We start from the raw sequence: 21,322 nt of genomic DNA, 5'->3' as shown, positions 1-21,322 counted from the left end.
TGATTTTGTGTAGAGCGTATATTTCATTAAATTGTTATTGGATAGCCGCAATGTCGTTGTTTTGCCACAAATAGACAGTAAGTCGCCACATATTCACAGTTTCATGAATATAATACATAGCTCGACATGCATGTCGAAACCGCTAAAACCGAAACCGTAGCCAATATCATTCGCGCACACACATATAAACATTTGCCATATAAATAAATTTTTAAAATAGTAATTACAAAAGACACGCGATTCGAAATTTTATTTTTGTTTTCGTTCACGCGCCCGTTTCGTTCACTCTTTTATTTTTTATTTTCTCGATTTCGATGTCTCATATCAAATTGAAGTCAGAGCGCAACAGAGAAACATGCACAGGACGTTGTATTGCATTTTATCGAATTGAACAGAAAAAAAAACAATAACTTATAAGAAGTAGAAAAGGAAAAAAAAGCATTCAGACTTTTTAAAATTAAGCTCGACGGAAAATGCGATATGCAAATAGAAACGTTCAAACTCTTTCTCTGTGTATAGAGTTGATTTGTAAAGTGGTATATTTTCAAGCACACGGAAATGAGTTTTAATTCGGCAAGCCACGTCAAATTGAATGAAACAATACAAGCTCCTCATATTTTTCATTACAATGACGACAGAAGAAAAAAAAGTTGTTATTTTGCTGTTGCATCGGAACACCCGTGATTATATAGACGCAATGTGGACAATGCAATGTATGGATTGTGAACTGATAAAAAAAATGTGATAATTTCAAATTGAATGAAACATTATTCCGTTTTTTATTGTTGCAATCATTATTTGTGTACTAAATTTGAAAACAAAACAAAAACTGAATTGCCTCGATACAAATGGATTGTTCTTTTTTTTCTCGTCCAGCTGTCTTTCAATATGTTTTTTTGAAATGTCTATTGACATTACATACCTTGTTGTCATCATTTCAATGGGAGCATTCAATTGAATAAGTTCGATTCGCTAATTATTTGGAATCGAAAGAAGAAAGGGGTTTTCGGTTTATATTGTAGCAATTACCGATTCAGGACATACAGCGTATGCCACGTAAACCACAAACATGTGGTCACTATCCAAGCATCGAAATCCATTCAAAATACCCAACAAGTTTAATTAGAAGGCGTGTGCTTTTTCATATCCTTTTGTGTGCTTCCTTTTTCTGTTTTTTTTTTTTACTTTTTCAATAAAAAATATCAATTGTTGTCATTATTTACACGCATGAATGACATAGAGCGGTGTCGTTGTCATCTTAAAAGGGGAGTAACTTTTTCACCGTTTGACAATTCTTCGAGCGAATGTTTCTCTCGTTTTTTTCTTCTAACAAATGTAAAACAATTGACATTAAAATGACATATTGTAGACGATTTTTGGTTTCGGCATTTAAAACTTCGCTCAAAACGCCCAATTTTCCAAAGTTTTCCAAAACTTTTGTCGAATTCAAATGATCGACAATTTGTTGTCAATGCATTCGATTCTATCCACTGTCATTCATGTGAGACAATGAAAACAACACGCATTACTTTGTCACGAAACGTTTAAATTTCAAATGTTAAAATGTTTACTTTTTCTCATCGATATAAAAATCGAATCGAATCAAATTGCATGTCATTTCACAGAAAGACAATCGAATTTACGATTTCGATATCCTTCAGTTGAAAAAAAAAATAATATATTGTGTCTTGGAACATACAAGATGGAAATTCGTTCTGTTTACCTTAACAATTTTCTATCAAAGTATTTGCATTTTACATAGTTTTGGTGATAGAGCATCACCTTCAACTTGTACACTCAAGCAAGGTGAACAAAAAAGAAAACCGTACAGCCAAAATGGATCTAAACAAAACATGTACCTAAACATACATACATGAATCCAATCAATATGCATATCTTGTGGAATTACGACACGATATCGCGCGTGTACGTTGCCAAAGAGTCTTTGAAGTGCAATAAGAAATTGATAGAAAATAAAAATGCTTCAATTTTTTTTATTATCTTTCGCTCTTCGACCATTTTAGCAGTACCTTCAGGTTTGATCGGGTTTGATTGAACATTTTATTTAAAGAAGTGTGTCACATCTAACACACTAAGCGTGATATTGTTACTGTGCTGTCTTCGATTCTGTCCACTGCACATTTTATTGGATAAAATAGATGGATTGTAGAGTACATTGATTCTTGTGGAAATGCGATTTCCACATGAATATCGAAAACTTTTTACAGAAATATATCTATATATACATTCATGAATGAGCTGATACAAAATAAGCATCGTTCGTTGAATTCCAATCACATCCATTGAATAGATCGAGACTCTCGATTTCAAATGAGCGTGCGAGAAAGAGAAAGAACTTGAACCAAAAAAAAAACACGACATTTAGTGAATATCAACAATTTTGCGAACGTGCAAAGAAATTGCAAGCGTTCGGTGTATATTTATTTTATTCAAACATATAGTGTGTTTGGAGTCAGTGTAACTGTAAAAAACCGACTGAAAAGAGAATAAATATTATGCGAAGCGCGAACACAATGGCTTGCTGAAAAGTCAACAACCAGCAAAAATTGACGAAAACAGATCGAAACGATAAAAAAAAAACACAATTCATTTCAAATGAAAATGTAAAGCCATTCAGCCAAAATGCAATAGAGATTGTTAATTTTATCGAATGTTTAACTTTGTAGTGTTTGTATTGTAAGCCAATTGATTCGAATTAATGATTTAATGTCACATTTTTCATTTTCTCTCTATAGGCGGACAGCGAAATTGATTTACGTTTGTTGATTCATCAAAGTTTGGCCGGTTGTGTTATTGGAAAGGGTGGCGGCAAAATCAAGGAAATTCGAGATGTAAGTACTATATTTTATAAATATTCATATAAAAAAGGGCAACCAAACACAGTTTTTTCGATCCTTAATAGCTAAAGTCTTATTTACATAAAATTGTATGATTTAGAGAATAATTAATTATGTAATTAAGGCACTCCAATGATCGACTTATTAATCGAATATTCCAAAACGTTTTATTATCATCATTACGAATTGCTGTAAGTTTGTTGATTTTACAGTAAATGAATCGTAATTATTAATTAATTTATGGCCATTTCCTTTGGCTACTTATTCACATTTTATGATGTATAAAATGGCCACCGACAAAGAAGCAGAAAAAAAATGTAACTATCGATCCACATCATATATGAAAATAAAACAACCAGATCAAAATAACACCATAAAATTATATCGGCTCTTCGGATTATTATGTGTGTCCTTGTATTGACATGATCGTCACAAAAAAATTGAGCATACACACAAAAAAATAATCAATATTTATAACGGTCTTCTCATTAATAAATAACTCGAGTGTAGTTCGAATTGAAAATTAATCGGTTGGCACAGTACACGAAGCACAAATTATGCTTTGACTGTTTTTTTTTCGGGCGACATTTTCTGGTTTGTTGGATTTTTTCTTCTTTCATTGGACACAGAGAGAGGAGCTGTTGTATTCGATTTTGTGATTTATGTCGATACAAATGAGCACAATCTGACCCAAACGAAATTATATTCGAGTGCGAGTGAAGCACCAAACAACGAAAAATGGTCGCGAACCATTCATAAGTCATAAACTGGTCTAAATATCGTATGCAAATATACACAGCAAACTATTTGGGGTTCGATATTGTATGTGTGTGCGTCCGTCGAGTCCGCGCACCGCGACAACCATCATCATTTTACATAGTTTTGATCTATTCGCGATTTGGTCAAAAATGCCAGTTTGTAATTAGGTTGTTATAGCATCGAGAAAATCAATAGGTATATACGATCTACTTCGAATGAAATTAAAATCTAAACGGCTTGATTTGATCGAAGTGACAAAAAAGTTCATGATTATGCGTGTGAAATGTCTGATTTTGTTGGGATCAACGTAATTCGTTGACTCTTTCTGAAAATGAAATAAATTTAAAACAGACCAAGAAACAAAAAACCAAACGAAATAGTTTGATGGTGCTTTGATGGTGGAATAACAATTTAAATGTTGATGTCATCTCTTGTTTCAAATCCAATATCATATAAAAGGGTGGATTTTAATCAATTTTATTTCTTCTCAGCATTTCAAAGCAAATCATTTTTCATTAGATTGTTGAATTTGAGCTGGAATTCATTTGGAGTTTCGCTATCCGTTTGAACAGGAATTTCCGTTTTTTTCTCATCTCAATGTTAAACTTTGTTAAAAGGATTAAGAAAATGTTCGTCTCGTTTGGCTTAAAGTGATGCGATGATGCTTAAGACGAATTAAAACCGAAAACGGGTAGGCTTGAGAATGAAATAATTTCTAAATCAATATTGATCTATTGAGCACTGAGAAAACTGGGGCGTCAAAACTGGTAATATTATAACGGTTTTAAGTACCCCACTTTTCATCCGGACGATGTTGTATTATACATCCATCGGTATGGAAATTTTATGCTTCAACGCGTAAATGAATTAATGGCGACATCGTGTGATATTGAGAGCAGTTACTATGTTAACATTTATATATTCAGATACAATATGGCAAATAAGTAATATTCCGGTTACAATTCGAAAAGTTGAACGACGCACTGAGTGATGGTCGTCGCATCGATATATACATAGAAATGCGTGACTTAATGGTTAATTACCTGAGATTAATAATACTATTTGAAAATCATATTATGGTGAGAACCTTCCATACAATACGTAATATGCATTCTCTCTTATTCGGTGCTTTGGCAGAGTTTTTGAGTTTTGGAAAGTTGATTTACATGAAAACTCAATGGAAACGAGCAAAATTTGAAGAAAAAGAGTGAAAAAAAGTAGTACCATTATGCGACTATTTGATAGCCCTAGATGATATTATGTGCATGTCGATATGCTGTCGTTAATAAAACTAACGAACATTCAGTGGTGTGTGTGCGCGCGCGCTCACGCTCTTTTCACTACAAACTATTTCGAGAGTGAGTGAGAGAATGGACGAAGTTCTATTGGCCATTGGGCTACTAAATAACTAAATAATAATGAATTGTTTGATGTCGCGCATATGTCACATGGGGGGGCTTAAACCATATAATTTCATATTACATTACAATCAAGAGCCGAGAGCCGAGGAAAAACTTGGCGTACATGTACATACAATATAAAACTAAATTCACATTGTAACCGCACATCGGTCGTATCTCTTTCGGTCGGTCGCTTTCACCAGTTTGGACAGTACATCGTCCACTAACAACCACAATGGGCGACAATAACAATGTTGAAAACGCAAGAAAGGATAATAAGATGAATTAAATATACAACGAAAAAAAAAACACATACACACAGTAAATTGTATAACAACAACATGTAAATTACCGACAGCTAGATGACATAATATCATGAGAATATGGCCATTGTAACGGCCAATCGATTGCAGCAGAGATAATGGGTGCGTGTGCATGAGAGAGACACAGCCAGAGAGAGAGAGAGCGACTAAAACGAATTCGAATTTCAGGTTAATGGTATTGTCATGCCGTTGATAATAGCCTGTGTATTTTTGAATATTGAACACACATGAGTATGAGTCAAGTCACAGCCATTTTCATTATCATCCCCTTGCGTTGTAAATAAAGAATATCGATTTATTTATTTATTCATTGTGTATGTCTTTGGATTCATTTTTTTGTCATTTTTCTATCTATATCACTTGCCAGCTCGCTCGCTCGTTCTGCATTCGGTCGATGTCATTTCAATGGATAAACATGAACAAACCGTTATTCATTATTTATTATTTTAAAATTTATTACATAAAAGCGTTGCACTTTTTTCTACTGACTTCGTCACCAATCGTGTGTATTTCTTATGAAAAACCATTTATGCTCGGAACTCGCTCTATTACTCTATCTGCATCGTGACTCTTTTTCATTATATATTTTTTCCGATTTATATTGTTAATATATTGTGTGGTTGGACTCTCTCTCTCTCTCTTTTCATTGTTCAATTTCAATGGGCGGGACATTATTGAGGAAAAATAGACGAAAGAAAATAAAACCGAAACTAAAGCTATAATTTGTTCAACTATTTGAAACACAAATTTTAAAATCCATTTGTTGTATACACACAATATGGAAAAGTATTGTAATTACTGATGACCCAACGGAAAATTGATTTTCAATACAAACCGCACCATAATTTCAGTTTGTGTCATTTGGCTTTTTTTCCCATCAACTATTCGTCATTCCAAAATATGATTATAGCTCGATCAACCGAATGAAACATACACTACACATTTATAAAGTGCGTGTATGACGTGGACATATTTGACAATCTATTGATTCAGTTTTAAAATGATACCGAGGCTTGTGTATGTGCAATAGAAAATGTGAGTATCGAAATTCTGTTTGATATCTAATGTACCAAAAGCCAAAACCAATTGCATTGCATGTTATTTTAATTTAATATTTAATAATTTAGAACACTGTATGCACACCCATTGCGCGCATATATACGGGAAAGCAAAAAAAAAAATAGTTGAACTATACACGCTTTCTATTGAAATTGAGTGCTTCGGGGCGAATGCAAAGTGATAGAGAGGGAGCATTCTTCCGGCTCATCAAATAATGCAATTTCTGATGCTCTTCGAAAGTTTTTCGCTTCAACATCACCAATTCAAATAACATTAGTGAGACCAGTTTCCGAACGAAATTCCATAAAGTTCTCGAAACATAAGCCAAGCAAATGCCAGCAAATGTCAAGAGTGCATAGACTCGATAGAAAGAGAGAAAACGAGATTGTTATTTGAAAGAGGCAAAAACTTTTTCATCAAGAAACATAATTTACATAAGAAAAGTTCACAAAGTGAAAAGAACAATTCAAGAAATTAGTTTGAGTCAAAGCGAGCAATTTTAATGTGATTGCTGAAAATAGGCGAAAACTGGCAAAAGGTGCCGCCAGCATTGTCACAGTGAATCACACACTTCTTTTTTCTGTATTGGTGAATCTTTTAATTGAATTCGTCGAGAAAAGGGGGAGGAAGTGCGGGTGAACGAACGTAAATCTGCTTGTAAACATGAATATCAAAAATTAAATAAATTATGAGATTAAATCGAGATATTCAAAAACAGGCGCACAATTAATAAACGAATGAATTTTGAACATGTAAAAGCATGATAGCTTAACGCACTTTTGTTTTTCCCATAAATGCAACGGTTCCACAAAACAATGTGTGATTGGGGATCGTTGGTGATATTGTTTGCATACTCAACGCGCGCACACACACATATATCGCACTTTTAATCATCCAAAAACCACAACAACAACAATAACTATGATGAAAATCCCGTCCCCTGCAATAATCTCATTTTCCATTTTACGCTGTTAATCGAATTCGAATCGTTGTTCGGTGTATCCTTGCCAGTTGCACGCAAATGCTAATTTTCTCGGTTCAACTTCATTTCTGTTCATAAATGCATGACATAATGTGCGTTTTATTTATACACATTTCTCAGTGCTCCTTTGTCGTTAAAACAGTATCTTACATACATTTTGTATGGGGCTACATGAATGTTTTGCGCGAACAGACTAAGGCATGAGTATGGGGAGTTTCAAGCGATTAAGAGACACACTAACACTTCCACTTGCAGTTGACGAACTCTTTTACATCGTACATTAACTATATGCATGTAGAAGTGGTGGACTTTCAATTACCTGATTATCGTTAATGATAAGGATCACTTTATGGTTGCAATATTTATGTTTATTTGTCCAATGAGCACGCATTTATCCACAATATTCATAAACGAAATGAATCCGGCTGGTTTACGACATTGATGATGATAAAGAGTACCTCTCATTTTTTTTTGGAGGAAGGGTTGGTTTGAGAAATGAATGACACAGAAATAAACCAAAAAGTAGCCAAATGCCCTCCATTATTATCACAACAAAGAGTTCACGAAGGCGCCAATCAATCCGCCGGCTTAATCACGATCAAAGCAACGACATAGCATGCATGGTCTTTTTCGTCACTATTAATTTGAGTTGAAAAAAACCCTACCATTTGAAGAGAAAAAGATACATAAAATCAAAACTACACAATGTCCGCCGATGTGCTCATGAACACAAAACACACTTTTCCTTCCAACCTGTTTTTCCAAACATTTTTGCACTTTTAACAAACAATGCGAAACAAACAAGTAATACTCAACATTTATAGAAAAAATTCTATACCCAATGCTTCAACTAAATAAAGAGATTGAATATGGGAAAAACAATAAAAAAGGGCAAAAACTTAATCTTAAAGAAAAATAATAATAATAATGTTATTAATAAGTTAAACAATGGAAGCCTACGTCACTGGAACGCGTTTCAATCATGCGAATTAAGTATGAAAATTATTTGAAAATAAAAAAAACGATCTTTCTTCAATTCATTTATTTCACTGCAGCTCGACAAAATATTTTTCTTTCTTCAAAGATCCTTATCGCTTTGGTAACAGAATGCGGGCTTGTTTCTTTTTTAAACACAGGCCTACAGTGAATTGGAGAACATTTACTCCGATGGTATACGAATTTTAATTTTTATGTGGAGAAATAACTCGTTCATGGTTTTTCTTTCTCCCAGTCCATTGCGTACTGTTTTTTTTTTTTTTTTTTTTTTTTTTTTTGTAAAAAAAAATTTTTTGTTTTTTTTTTTTTTAACGTTCAATTTTTTTTTTTTTTTTTTTTTTTTTTTTTTTCATTTTCGATAAAAAATCTTTCTCGTTCTCGATTTTTATACCGTTGACATTCTTTTTGTTATTTCTTTTTTAAAATGTATACATTTTGTTGTTGAAGATTTTTCAAGCCGCAACAAATGCTCAACAATGTTTTGATTGTATGATTCGATATACACGAGCTAAAACTCGTCACTGGTGGCGGTGGCGGCAACATTGGCTACATCATTGGCACCGGCTCCGCGTTTGCACAAAAACGTTTGGTGCAATTTCGATGAAAGCTCATCCATCGTGACAGCCACATTTAGTTGCACCTTCTATCGCTTCAGCTCTATCTCTCTTATTGCTTGTCGAGCACACATAACATACATTTTAGCTGGGTGCTGTCAATGTTACTGTTGTTGCCAATGTCATTACTGTTAACCAGCCTAATGTGTTTTATCTTTGAACCACAAAATATTTGCAATGGAAAGCAAAAAGGACGCACAGCGAATTTTCAATACAAGCGAAACAGCGGTAAAATGGAAGCGAAAAAAGAGTAGTTGAAGCAATGGCAAACCTTATATTAAATATAATTATTTGCATGTGTGTGAGGTTTATATTGCACATTCACGGCATTTCAATTTTTAAAAATTGTAGTGAACCCGAATTGGGGGTGACATGCCATTGGTTATATGTAAGAGAGTGAGTCTCTATATTGTCGCCACATTTAAAAAAAAAAACACGAGAGAATGAAAGAAAAACGATTGCCTCGTATACAATGCAATCGCCTTTTATGTGCATGTTTTATGGCTCGATTGTCCATTTGAAGAAAGAATGGTATGAAACAGAAAAAAGAAACATAAAAAAAAGAATAACATGAATCCTCAATGATATAACATTACTTTTGCATTCTAACCACAGTTTTTCAGGCTTGCATTTGGCTTGCTGTTTTATGCTCGCTAAAGAATTCCCACTGCAAACATTGGTGGCAATTCAACAAACACGACAACGCGCACAATTTCAAGCGAAAAAAAGACGTCAGCAACTCATTGAGAGAATGAATAAAAAAAAGCGCACACAATTCAAGTAAACAGTAATTTTTTGCCCTTTTTCCAACATGAACACAAAAGAGCGCAATAAATTGCCGCCAATAGTTAGAAATTGTGGCAGTATTATTGACATTCGTCGTGTATAAAAGATAAATAATGCCAAAGAACACTTCAATCGATCGGAAATCCGTTCGCATTTATTATACATTTGTAATGCTATGAACATTCCATGTTTGACACAAACTACACACACTCGACAGTTGAAGTTTCATGGGTGTAATTATTTTGAAAGTTTCCGCGTGGAATGACACTTGATTAGGTTTGATACGAAAACATGCATCGCATTTAAAATGTGATTATGAAAAATGAGGCATAAAATGAGACACACACACATATAACTTTATCACTTCATTTGTTCCTGTTGTTTTGATCGTTAGCACACCGACGGAAAACTGAATTTGGAATAATTTTCTGCCTCCCACTTTAAAACAAGAAGCTTAAAACTAATAGCATCATAATATTTCATCATCAATTGCTGAACAAATGAATTTTGGTGGCGCCGTATTGGAGTGGTAGTGTGAACATGAGTTAAAATGCATCTTATTAAACGAAAAATTAATTTCCGTTTTCTTTGCCGGGTACTAATGTCATAATATTTGTGCACATACATGGCATTTCTATATTTTCAAACTGTTTTGTTTCGCTTTCTTTGCGAATGGAACCGTTGTGTGTGTGTTTAGTTCGGTATGAAAATAAATGATTATTATATACAAAATGAATAATAATAAATTGTGTTATGAAACGCGAACCTGAGTGCGACTTTCGTCGCTTTGCTGCACTAAATATTCTAGCTAGTCGCCGTATGCTTATTGTAAAGTGTATATGTAGTTTCGTGCATTGGCCTGTGCTCGTTTCAGCTGCTGCAAGTGTTAAATACTTCCATATTATTTGCTTCGATTTGTTCGTTTGCTACCGTTGTTTCCAAGCAGTTCTGTTTTTCTACTCTCCGTATGCAAGAGAAAAAATCGAAAATGAAAGAGAGCAAGAGTGCAGTGGCAAAAGTATGGAAGCTCGTAAAAATTTGGCGAAAAGAAATATGGCTGAGCGTGCGTGTATAATCGTTTGCATCCTACATTCACTTGCAACAAGAATCGTTAAATCATCATTATCGTTTTTCGCCAACATCTTTCAAATTACATTTATTTAGCCATTAATTTTGAAATGAAAAAGGACAGAACATTATCGCTGTCTCGTTCGGTCGAGCCCCTCATCCGACAAGCAAACAGTGTGCACTACTAATCGAAAATTGTTCACTGTCACTGTAAAACTGAAACTGCTCATTTTCAGGGCGGTGATGGTGAGGGTTGATGGCGGCTTGATTTTATCTTTACGAACATTTTCGAAAATACTCAACGAATATTTAACATTTCACACGTATGAACATTTCCGTAACGCGAAAAGATTCGTAGTGTGAGGTAAAACTATTGGAATGTGTATCGTGAAAATTATACAATTACTTTGGAGCCAGTTTTGTTTTCTATTTCTCTCCGTCCCTCTCCCTCTCTCTCTCTCTCTCTCGTAAACTGCATACAACCGAAGATAAAAACTTTTTGCCGAAAATTCATTTTTCAGTTTCATGAATGCTACTATTTCTATCAAAAACACATATATACGCTCCATCCGTCTTGTTCTATGCATTTTGTTTGACTTTAAGCTCGTTGCAATGCAATGTAATTTTCTGATGCGCTTGAGAAAATGAGCTCAATTTGGTTAATTTCTGCTCACGTTAAATGTGGAATACAAATTCATTGCACCATTGGCTGACGCTGACATATTTCGGAAATTAAAACCAAAAGAAGAAGAAAAAAACAACCATGGCCAAAAGACAGACGGAGCTAGAGAGATTGAGGAAAAAGTTTCGAATTTCATTTCACTAATACGCATCTCAATAACAACAAATCCTCCCAAGAGATGATGGGGCTAAAAAGTTGGTGTATCTTATGCTATACCTACACTCTTATTATGGATTTGGTAGTAATTGTATAAGAAAAATCGAGATTAGATTAAGAAAATGGATTAAATTGGGTCACAGTTTTTGCTCACCTTTAGTTTCCCATCTACATTTTTACCCATAAGATGGCTCTTGACACATAATTAATCCAAATTACAATCAATATTTTTTACACATTTATCGAGAGAGAGAGAGAGAGAGAGAGAGAGAGAGAAATCGACGAAGAGGTACACGTGACCGGAAACAGAAAATGATAACCAACATTTTATTGTTGATACTCTTCGTGGCTGAATGAAATCAGTGCATAGCATAAAGTAAGAGAACAGCAACTATGATGACCAAGAAGAAAACTAATCCAAAAAAAACACACTGAAATGTATACTTTTATAAATCTATATCTGGAAAGCCATAGAAAAGTATAACATCAATTTGATTTCGAAGCATTTGATTATAGCTCCATCATGCTTGTAAAAGTGAAGAGAGAGAGAGAGAGATCAATTCCATGGAGCTTTGTGTGTGTGTGTGTGACAACAATACAATTGTCGATGTGCACGTAAAATATAAATGTGTCACCAAGCTTTTCTGTTTCTTTTTTTTAGTTATTAATGTTTGCTTGTGATGAGTTTGTGAGAGAATGTTTGTCGAAGGCATCGGTTTATTGGCGACTGTAAACAAAAACATGATCCCACATTTTCGAATCGACTAGAGTGTTCGCATTGTGCAACTAAAACAACGACATGACGACGACGTCGATGACATCAACAACAACAGCAGTAATACCGACGACGTCGACCAAGATAAGAACTAGTGTTCGGCTGTGAATTGCCAATTGAGAATTTTCGTCGCATAGAATGTTTTGCCAGCAAGGGAAGGAGAAAATACATAAAGATTCAATGAAATTCAATTAGCTTTGTTTTGCCACAAATTACTGATGTTAAGTTTATCATAACTTTATGTGTTACACTATATACACGAACGCACACCAAAAGAGCTTTTCGCCGCCAAAATTTCATTTCTTTGAATGTTTCGGTATACGAAAACTTTTGAATCAACAACGACACAATGGTGTCATGTAAGGAAATTTAGACGGCTATGGATGCTTTTGCATGGCTTTAACTTAGCCAAATTATTTTGGAAAAATTCTGTTCGCTCTGCATTGTTTGTGTATGTGTGTCTGTATTGTATGAATACGAATTCGTTGTAATTTCTCGAAGTCAAACCAAAACTTACAAACTCTCAGATGAAAATGTTTTCTCTTCGAATGCAATGTATATCTGTGAATTTTCCAAAATGGTAATTTTACTATGAAAATTTATGATCGCTATGTGGTTTTCGTAATGGAACGGAAGAATTTTACTTTAATGAAAAATGGCAAAACGAAATGCTCAAATTCACCCCTCGTGAGATATTCGCCTTGAAAAACTTGCAATTCAACGAAAAGTTCAAGCAGATTGTTGAATTAGTACAATGTACCAAACTAATGGCGAAACTAAATGAAAAGAAAATACCTTATCGCATATGCCAATCTGCTAGTGAATATAACGAGAGAAAGAGCAAGAAAATATACTGAATAGAGAGTATGGTGTAAAATGACGATGATGATGATGAAAAAACGTGTCCGTAATTTGATTCTATACATCAAATAAACGATTCATAACTCTGTATAAATTACCATCGACATCCAAAATGTGAAGGAGAACAAACGAGAGACCAAGAGAGCCCGAACGAAATAAATTTGCCTCAACCGTGTAAGTGTTCTAAGAGTGGAACCCACTCTGCGAATTGTCAGAAATGGTTTGGATTAGATCATATCCCTAGCTGAAAAAAAATGATTTTTTTTTTTGTTTCTTCGTGCTCTCGCAACTGTGGGGCATACAACTTTCAGTATTTTAACCATGTATTCGGCGCTATTCATCCTATGAGTTTTCGTAGAAAATTTGGTGTTTGCATAAACTTTTCTTTCGCATCCAATAATTGTTATAGAATGAGTATGCCGAAGTGTGCTTACCATGAGAGATATACCGAAAACGATATAGATAACGCGGGAAAGAGAGTTTATCTCCGTTGCTGTTGAAATATTAAGCGACTAAGCCCAAGCTTAAGAGATTTCAAATATGCGTCTAGTGAGTTGTATATACATTTTTCCGGCTGAGATAGTTATATATTTTGTTAATTTAAGCCTTGATAACTGTGTCAACTTGTTTGAATAAATTTTCAACCCGAGCTGTGGATATATGCGAGAGAATGAGTCTTATTTGTGCCTTTTTTCTCGCTGTTTTCTATTTGCTCATGCATTCGCACAAATGTCAAAAACTATTTGTGATATGTGTACGCGCGCGCACACGCGATCGCACACCATTTCTCACTTTTCGCCTTCGTTTATTATACAAAGTTTTAATCGCTGTTTCTCGAATCAACTAGTTTTTTTTTTGTTCAAAGTAGAAGACGACTTACTCTCACTATTCAATTCAAACGTTGAGAGTTGCTTGCTTGGAACTTTCGTTCAACATGCCAAAATGTGTCCCAAAAAGATGAACAAGAAAAAAAAAGTCATACACATAGCGAGAGATAGTGATTTTCTCTCTATTTGCCGTGTTGAAGATGCAAGAAGACTGCAGCAATGCCAAGAACGACTGGATAATGTTGAAACCGTGTAATTACAGTTCCTGTATCTGTATCACTCGCGCGCGCATCATATTTATGAAGTGCTTGCTTTGTTTGTTGCATCCAGTTCATCTGCTCACATCGCATACAATTTAAGCAACAGCAACGTTGTTGGTTGCAATGCAATGTGGAAACAACAGCCGGCTTCAAGTATTTCTATTTAATGAGCAGCCGGTGTCATTTTTATTTTTTGAATAGGCATCTTCATCGTCTTTGCTTCATTCTTGTTTTCTTATTTTTCACCATCACCGCCACCACCACCACCATCATCATCATCATTTTGCTCTCTGTAAAATTCCTTGAAGATTATCGTGATAAAAAAAAACGAAGCAACAACAAGACAGTTGTGCACATTTAAGTAAGACCCGTATGTGATTCCATATGCTTGCTTTCGTGCTGTTGTTCGGAAACACAAGAAAATAGAAAAAAGGGAAAAAAACTCAAAATGCATTCCAGAGACAACACACCAATAAAGATGAAGAAAAAGAACACACGAAATTTGAACGAACAAAAAAATACATACACACAGCAAAGTGGTGCTGGGTCTATGAGTATGAGTTATAATGCATGCAATGATCGCAAGAAATGCCCGAAATGTGCGATGGTAAACGACAGAGAGAACCGAAACATGGCATTCCATTTATATCTATCATGTTGTTGTCTTCTTATTTCTTTTTCGGTTCGATTCATCCCTTTGCGCTTTGTGTGTATATCGGTGTGCAGTCTTGATGTTTTGTGTTATAATGCCTTGCCTAAAATATCGAACATGAACACAAACGGCTTACCTTTCCGTTATGCATTGCTTACACACATTTGGTGTGTGTGCATTACGCATGTGTGAATATTGAAGGGAATTTTGTCCATGTTTCTTCTTCGTCGGTTTTGTTACCTATGTTTCACCATTTCAATGTGTTTTAAAATAGTCGTGAGTTTTGTTCTATCGTACATATCGTTCGTTTCGGTGGTGCTGCCACCGCTTTTGCCGCCGCTGCTGTTGCTGTTGGTTGCCGTTGTGTTGCCCCTTCTCTCTCTCTCTCTCTCGCTCTCTCTCCCCCTTTCAATGTGCTCGGGCTCGACCATTTCCAGCGTACTGTGTATGAGTGAGTTCATATAAATTAGAATTTCCATCTCGTTGTGGTCGCCCGTCAGAATATTGGAATGTAGTCGACGAGCGTCAAGCAGTTGCATTTATCAGGCAGTGTATAACTGAACGCTAACCGAGTAACATCGTTCGCTCGGTTTACTCCGCGCTATTTAACATTTTATTCACTTCATCTCCTTTTTTGTCGCATTTTTTCTATCTCTTTTGTACATCCGAATAATAGAAGAATGCAGTGCAGCTTGCATTTCGACAGAAAAAAAATAAAATAAAATAAAAAAAATAAAATTTTTGAATTGGATTCGTTTGAGTGAGAGAAAAAAAAAGAGAGGAAAAAGCCAAAAGTAAGAAAAGACTTGGACTTGTATGGCATTAAGAATCCAATTTTTTTTTTAAATCGGTGTTTTGAATCGTGCATAATTACGAACGTTGCGAGAGCATCCTCTCTTAGTCTCGTGTGATGCATCCATGTATTATTTTGCATTCATTTTTCGGTTAAGTGTTTTCGAAAAGTTTCTTAATTAAATTCGTGCTTATCCTTTTTTTCATCGCTTTACTTTTTCCGTCTCAAAGCGTAATCGAGAGAGAGACTAAAAGCGAGTTTTGTTGTTGGTGTTGTTTTCTTCTTTCGCCACAAACTCACCATTAACGTACGCTCCAGAGTGGTGGGCCTATTTGTTTGGCTTTTGTGCATACAGGAAATAAGACTGAAACAAAGAAAAAAAGGGAATGGAAGAAAAGAAAACGACTGAAAACTGAACGAGAAAATCGAATAAATGTCGAACGTAAATACAATTTCGTTCAAGCAATGGAAATAACACGGAAACGCAAATAAAATAATAATCAAGCAGAAATTTTGCGCCCAACATTTTGATGGCTTCGGTTTTTTTTTTCATTTGGTTCACCCAGTTGTTTACACTTGATGGCAAAAGAGAAATGGAGATGATTCATTTGTGAGTGTGTTCATGTGTGTACTAATGTGGCGTTTCAACGAATTCACAAAATTAAGCGTTCGGATTGCGTATACATCATTGATTCAATTCAATTGAAACCACCTTTGACAGAAAATTAAGCGTTCGCTTACGAAAACTTTGTGGCACAATTGCTTATGCTTTTTGTGTGTGTATGTGTGGATAAAATGTTCATTGTTCATTATATGAGAAATTAATTCAACGACACGTACTCAAAGAATCATTCGCACAATACAAGGCAACGCGGCAAGAAAAAGGGAACGGGCATGAAACGGGTTAATCGAGGGTGTTTTAAAATGTGGACCGATCACATTTTCAATGATTATGTCGAATTTCATTCGATACGATACCATTTTGAACATTACAAAGAATTGCAATCAACAATTTTGGATACGGGATGAAAACGCGAGACACCAAATCATTTTGATCTAATTGGATGAATACATGTAAGTTGTTTTACATTTGAACATACACAAGACACGCGATGCTTAAAACACATTTTGAGTCGAACATTTGGAACAATGGTAGAAACTTCTAAACACGAATCCAAAATTCGAGTTATTTGATAAATTAGTATTTGAATTGGATTCGAGTTTTCGTCAAAACTTGAGGACAGGGACAGGGGGCCAAAGGTGGTGGATAGGAATCAGAAATGCTATCGAAGAAAATTGTAAGGAATGTTGCATTGTCATTTATATTGCAATAAATTCAGTGCCGTTTGATTGCGTTTATGATGCACATTGTTTTGGGCGAATTACATTGTTCCATTCAAAGAAAGAAAAAAAAGAACGAAAGAAAAAAAAACAATTACGGAAGTTTCAAGTAGTCGTTTATAATCTCTCACTTCCTACCTACTCAATTATTTGTTTATTCTTCGGTCGATTTATGTTTTCGTGTATGTGTGTGCGCGAGCGTTCGTGTTTGGTGGTTTGGAACGACCATATTTTTTCGATTTTCTTTCATAATTTAGCGAGTGTATTCTTGGCAATGGATATTTCTTTTCTCTCTGTACTGAGCACACGATCCACTCTAAATAAGACAAAAACTGCCTGCACAAGTTTTTCTTCTTTTTTTTTCATTCTCTTCTGAGTATTAGTAATGCATTTGGATTCTCAGTGTTTTCTTATTTTTCCGTTGGCTAAACGCAAGCATGTACATTTTACTGTTCGTTTATTTCTGCTGACTCAGCATTGATTATTTTGCATGAAATGTTATTTCAGTTCTACAACACATGCAAATATATATAAAAAAAAAGAAATTCTCGCCAAAGTAATTGTGTTCTGCGACAACGATGATGATAAAAAAAGGAATTGAATTTGGTTTTTCTTTTTACACCACCGTAAATGTATATGCCTCCATTTCATTTCTTCTCTCTCCCCGTTTCATTAGTTCTTTTTTTTCATTCTTGTGTTGTTGTTATATTTTCAATGTGCGAATTCATAGAAATAATGAATTTTCTCGTCTGTTGAGTGGATTTGTACAAAAAAAGCGTTCGATACACTGAATAAGCGAATCATGTACACTGCCACACTCAAAAATGGTGAAACACAGAAAGAGAAATGAGAAGCAAAATCGTTGTTTGAACATTAAAGAGGGCTCTTTGTGTGACACATTACCTTCATTCATCCTTTTGCCGATGTGTGCATATATCACTTGCATTGAACCCATTGTTGCCGATTCAATGACAGTTTTTCCTATTCACTTCTCCCTGCTGCTATGTTCTTTATTGTCTTCTTCCTGTCTATTGATAATGTGCACACGGAGACGAGAAAGCAAAAGCGAACGAAAGACTGAAATGGATAAAAAAAAGTGAGCGAGAAAGAAGTTATGTGTGCAAAGAGGCCGCAATGACTGAAGCAACACCAATGCTCAATGGCATCCAAATAAATTTCTTCGTTCGACGAAAATGCTACATCATTTTCTTCATTTAATGGAACATTTACACTTTCAATGCATTTCCATCTTGCCGATATCACTCTCCATGTGTCTACTATATAATCAACATTATTCAATCATACACAGAACAAAATATCGTCACTATCTGACGATGGGGCTGAACGAAAAATTGGCTACTACTTCTGCTGACATTGCTGTATCGATAACACGATGGAAATGCAGTTCAACAAGAATCTATTGGCTTTTTCACTGTCGATTGAACCCAATTTAACACTTTTAAAACAAACAGTGGTCGTATTTTTCTTTCCATGAGCATCTGAAGCAAAATCAATTTGTGTAACAAACAAAAATATGAAAACTATGAATAGATAACGAGGCATTTTATAACCTATCTTTTGTTTGGTCTCTCAAGCATTGAAAGATGGTTCTTCTTTTTCGAGCTGTTACTGTAATTTTGATTCCTTTTTTTGTTGGGAATTCTATTTGTGAACAAGGAAAATCAAATATACAAGAAACACACGTTCATAGTTGAGCATGAACCGAAAGTTAAAAAAAACATACACACACACATACAAAAGAAGCGACTAGATGATGAACTTAAAAACCATGTAGAGTAGTTGTATACTTATTTAAAATGATGATGTAAAAAAGTGTTCCATGGGATCGCGTTGATAATGACGACCAGTGTGCAGAGACAATAAACGAAAAAAAATATGTATTTCCGTAAGACGAGTGAAAATGAAGAGAAAATCTAAATAAAAAAAACCACCTAGATCGAACGAAAAAACGATGACGGGAAGTGTGTCAATCTCGGAATTTATTCGACATTTTCTCATAACACCGTACAGTTACATCTCTCACGTTGTTAGTACAATATTCCTTTTACTTTAGTTCGGCAATTCATTTTTGAGATTCTCCTGCTACTCGCTCCTCATCCGGTCTACATTTTTGGTTGCATTCGACTGCGCTTAGCTGTAATATTCTTACATAGCACTTTATCTCTCATTCCTTCCATCGCCGTGTGATGTCGATTTTGCATTTTTTTCTTCTCCTCACCTCAATTTTATGCTTTTCATCTCAGTTCATATTCTATTTTCTATTGCTGTTCTTCTCTTCAGTTCATTTTATGCTTATTTTTTATTTGAATTCTTCATTTTGCTTTGGTATAGAGTGCATCTTTGCTATGACTATTTTGCTATAGCCGTTGGCCATTGGATTGCGGAAAAAACCATTGGAATATGAGTGCATAAAAATGAGCTGAGTTGAATTATTTTACAGGGTTAATAGAAAATTGGATGTTATTCAATATAAACAAAAATTCATGTGTCAATTATATATTCGAAATTTGGTCACATTTTAGTTTGTTCAAACATTTTTTTGTTGGCCTTATTTGTTTGATAATGATTGAAATCTGTGTGAGAGGTTTTTTTTTCGTTCGATTCTCGTCATATTTATGAAGAGCACGCACACACCAACTGACTCAATATTTTACACACCAACTGACTCAATATTTTACACTCCGGCTCACACGTACATTTTTCTATGTAGATCTTTTAGGCATCCTTTTTGATGTCGACGAGCAAGAGCAAACAGTCAAGCGAAACCACATTAATATTCGTCGAAGCGAAATGAGCGTTGCGCTATATATATATATTTTTTTTGTATTCAACCACATTCCATGTTAAATTTCTTCTGTTTTGCTCTTTGGTTTCGTTTGTTTGTCGACTTCCCTTTTTTATCGCTAGATTCGGGTTTTTAGTACATTTACAGTGGAAAAAGCAAACGAAGCCATAAGGAGACCGGAATTGAAAATCATTTCTCAATTTTTTTTTTCATTCTCTTTCCTTCCAAAACGCCTTCCGTTCACTCATCACAATTTCGTATACTCGTATATGAAAACAAATACCAAATGTTCATTCATTTCGTTTCCGAGCAGACGGAGAAAGATTTCTTTTTTATGTTCAATTTAATTTGGTGCTAATGTTTCAACTAAAATTTCGTTAAGAAAGGTGAAAAGAATAATGTGGCCATTTTAATTTCGTTTATTTAATGTTCAGAAATTCACTTTCATTGTGACATTCTTATAGAATACAATGTGCTTCAAATCATGAGCTAAGTGAAAATTTAAGTAATAAACCGACACCATCGAAGCAAAAACGAATGAGAGAGTGACAGAGGGAGAGAAAAAGGCTTCGTCATTTTTTTAGTTAACCAAGAATCAAAAGGAAATAATTGTAATTAGCAAAGCAGCCTTAGAATATAATGAAATTTAAACAGAGACTTTTTCGCATGATTTATTATTATCGTTTGTGTGTTTGACCCGACACAGAAGAGAAAATAATAACAAATGAACGCGCTACCCTTTTTTGACTATCTAAATTGAATTAGATTTTTGTGGGAGAAAGAGAGAGAGAGAGAAATGTCATAACGGACGAAATAATTTGTATTCACACCGAAAATGTCAAGAAGGTCGAAAACGACCACCATCATGGTGACGGTCGTTGATGTTATTACTTGGTGTAATTATCGTCTGCACATTGACACAATTTTCAAGCGTCTATCTCTCTCTCTATCTCTTTTCCTTTGCACCTTTCTGAACCAAAGGTGAGACTAATGGTTGAACCGAATAAACATTTCTTGAGTTAATGAACAAGTGAAAAGCGACACGGAAAATAATTGTAGATAGCAAAAGTAAAGCGTACAGTATAAAAAATATGGAAAAAAAAGAACTGAAAAAAACCGAATAGCAAAGAGAAAAGGAGTCAACGTATAAGGGGCATTAAGCAGTGAATATAAATTGAATTAAAACAACAGTATTGCCAACGATGATGATGACGACGACAACGACGTCGAAAAAAGATTAAGAGAGATCAAAAAATAGGAAAAGAATAAGACTTAAGAACAAAAGTAAACGGCATCCATTATATTTAGTGCACAGACATGCATG

General features: G+C 34.7%; 1 protein-coding gene across 7 annotated transcripts in view; it reads left to right on the top strand.

The window, feature by feature from the left end:
• Positions 1 to 21,322, top strand: part of LOC116336648 (poly(rC)-binding protein 2) — a 61,029-nt gene that overhangs the window by 35,568 nt on the left and 4,139 nt on the right. For all 7 annotated transcript variants that reach the window (XM_031760627.1, XM_031760629.1, XM_031760628.1 and 4 more), the window contains one exon: positions 2,757 to 2,852. In XM_031760627.1, the coding sequence (XP_031616487.1) occupies positions 2,757 to 2,852 (96 nt within the window). The remainder of the gene's footprint in view (positions 1 to 2,756; positions 2,853 to 21,322) is intronic.

The sequence above is a fragment of the Contarinia nasturtii genome, unplaced genomic scaffold, assembly GCF_009176525.2.
Source record: "Contarinia nasturtii isolate CC-2019 unplaced genomic scaffold, AAFC_CNas_1.1 Cnas_scaffold_187, whole genome shotgun sequence".
Lineage (NCBI taxonomy): Eukaryota > Metazoa > Arthropoda > Insecta > Diptera > Cecidomyiidae > Contarinia > Contarinia nasturtii.
The sequence above is the reverse complement of the archived record's forward strand: the minus strand, read 5'-3'. Positions and strand labels throughout refer to the sequence as shown.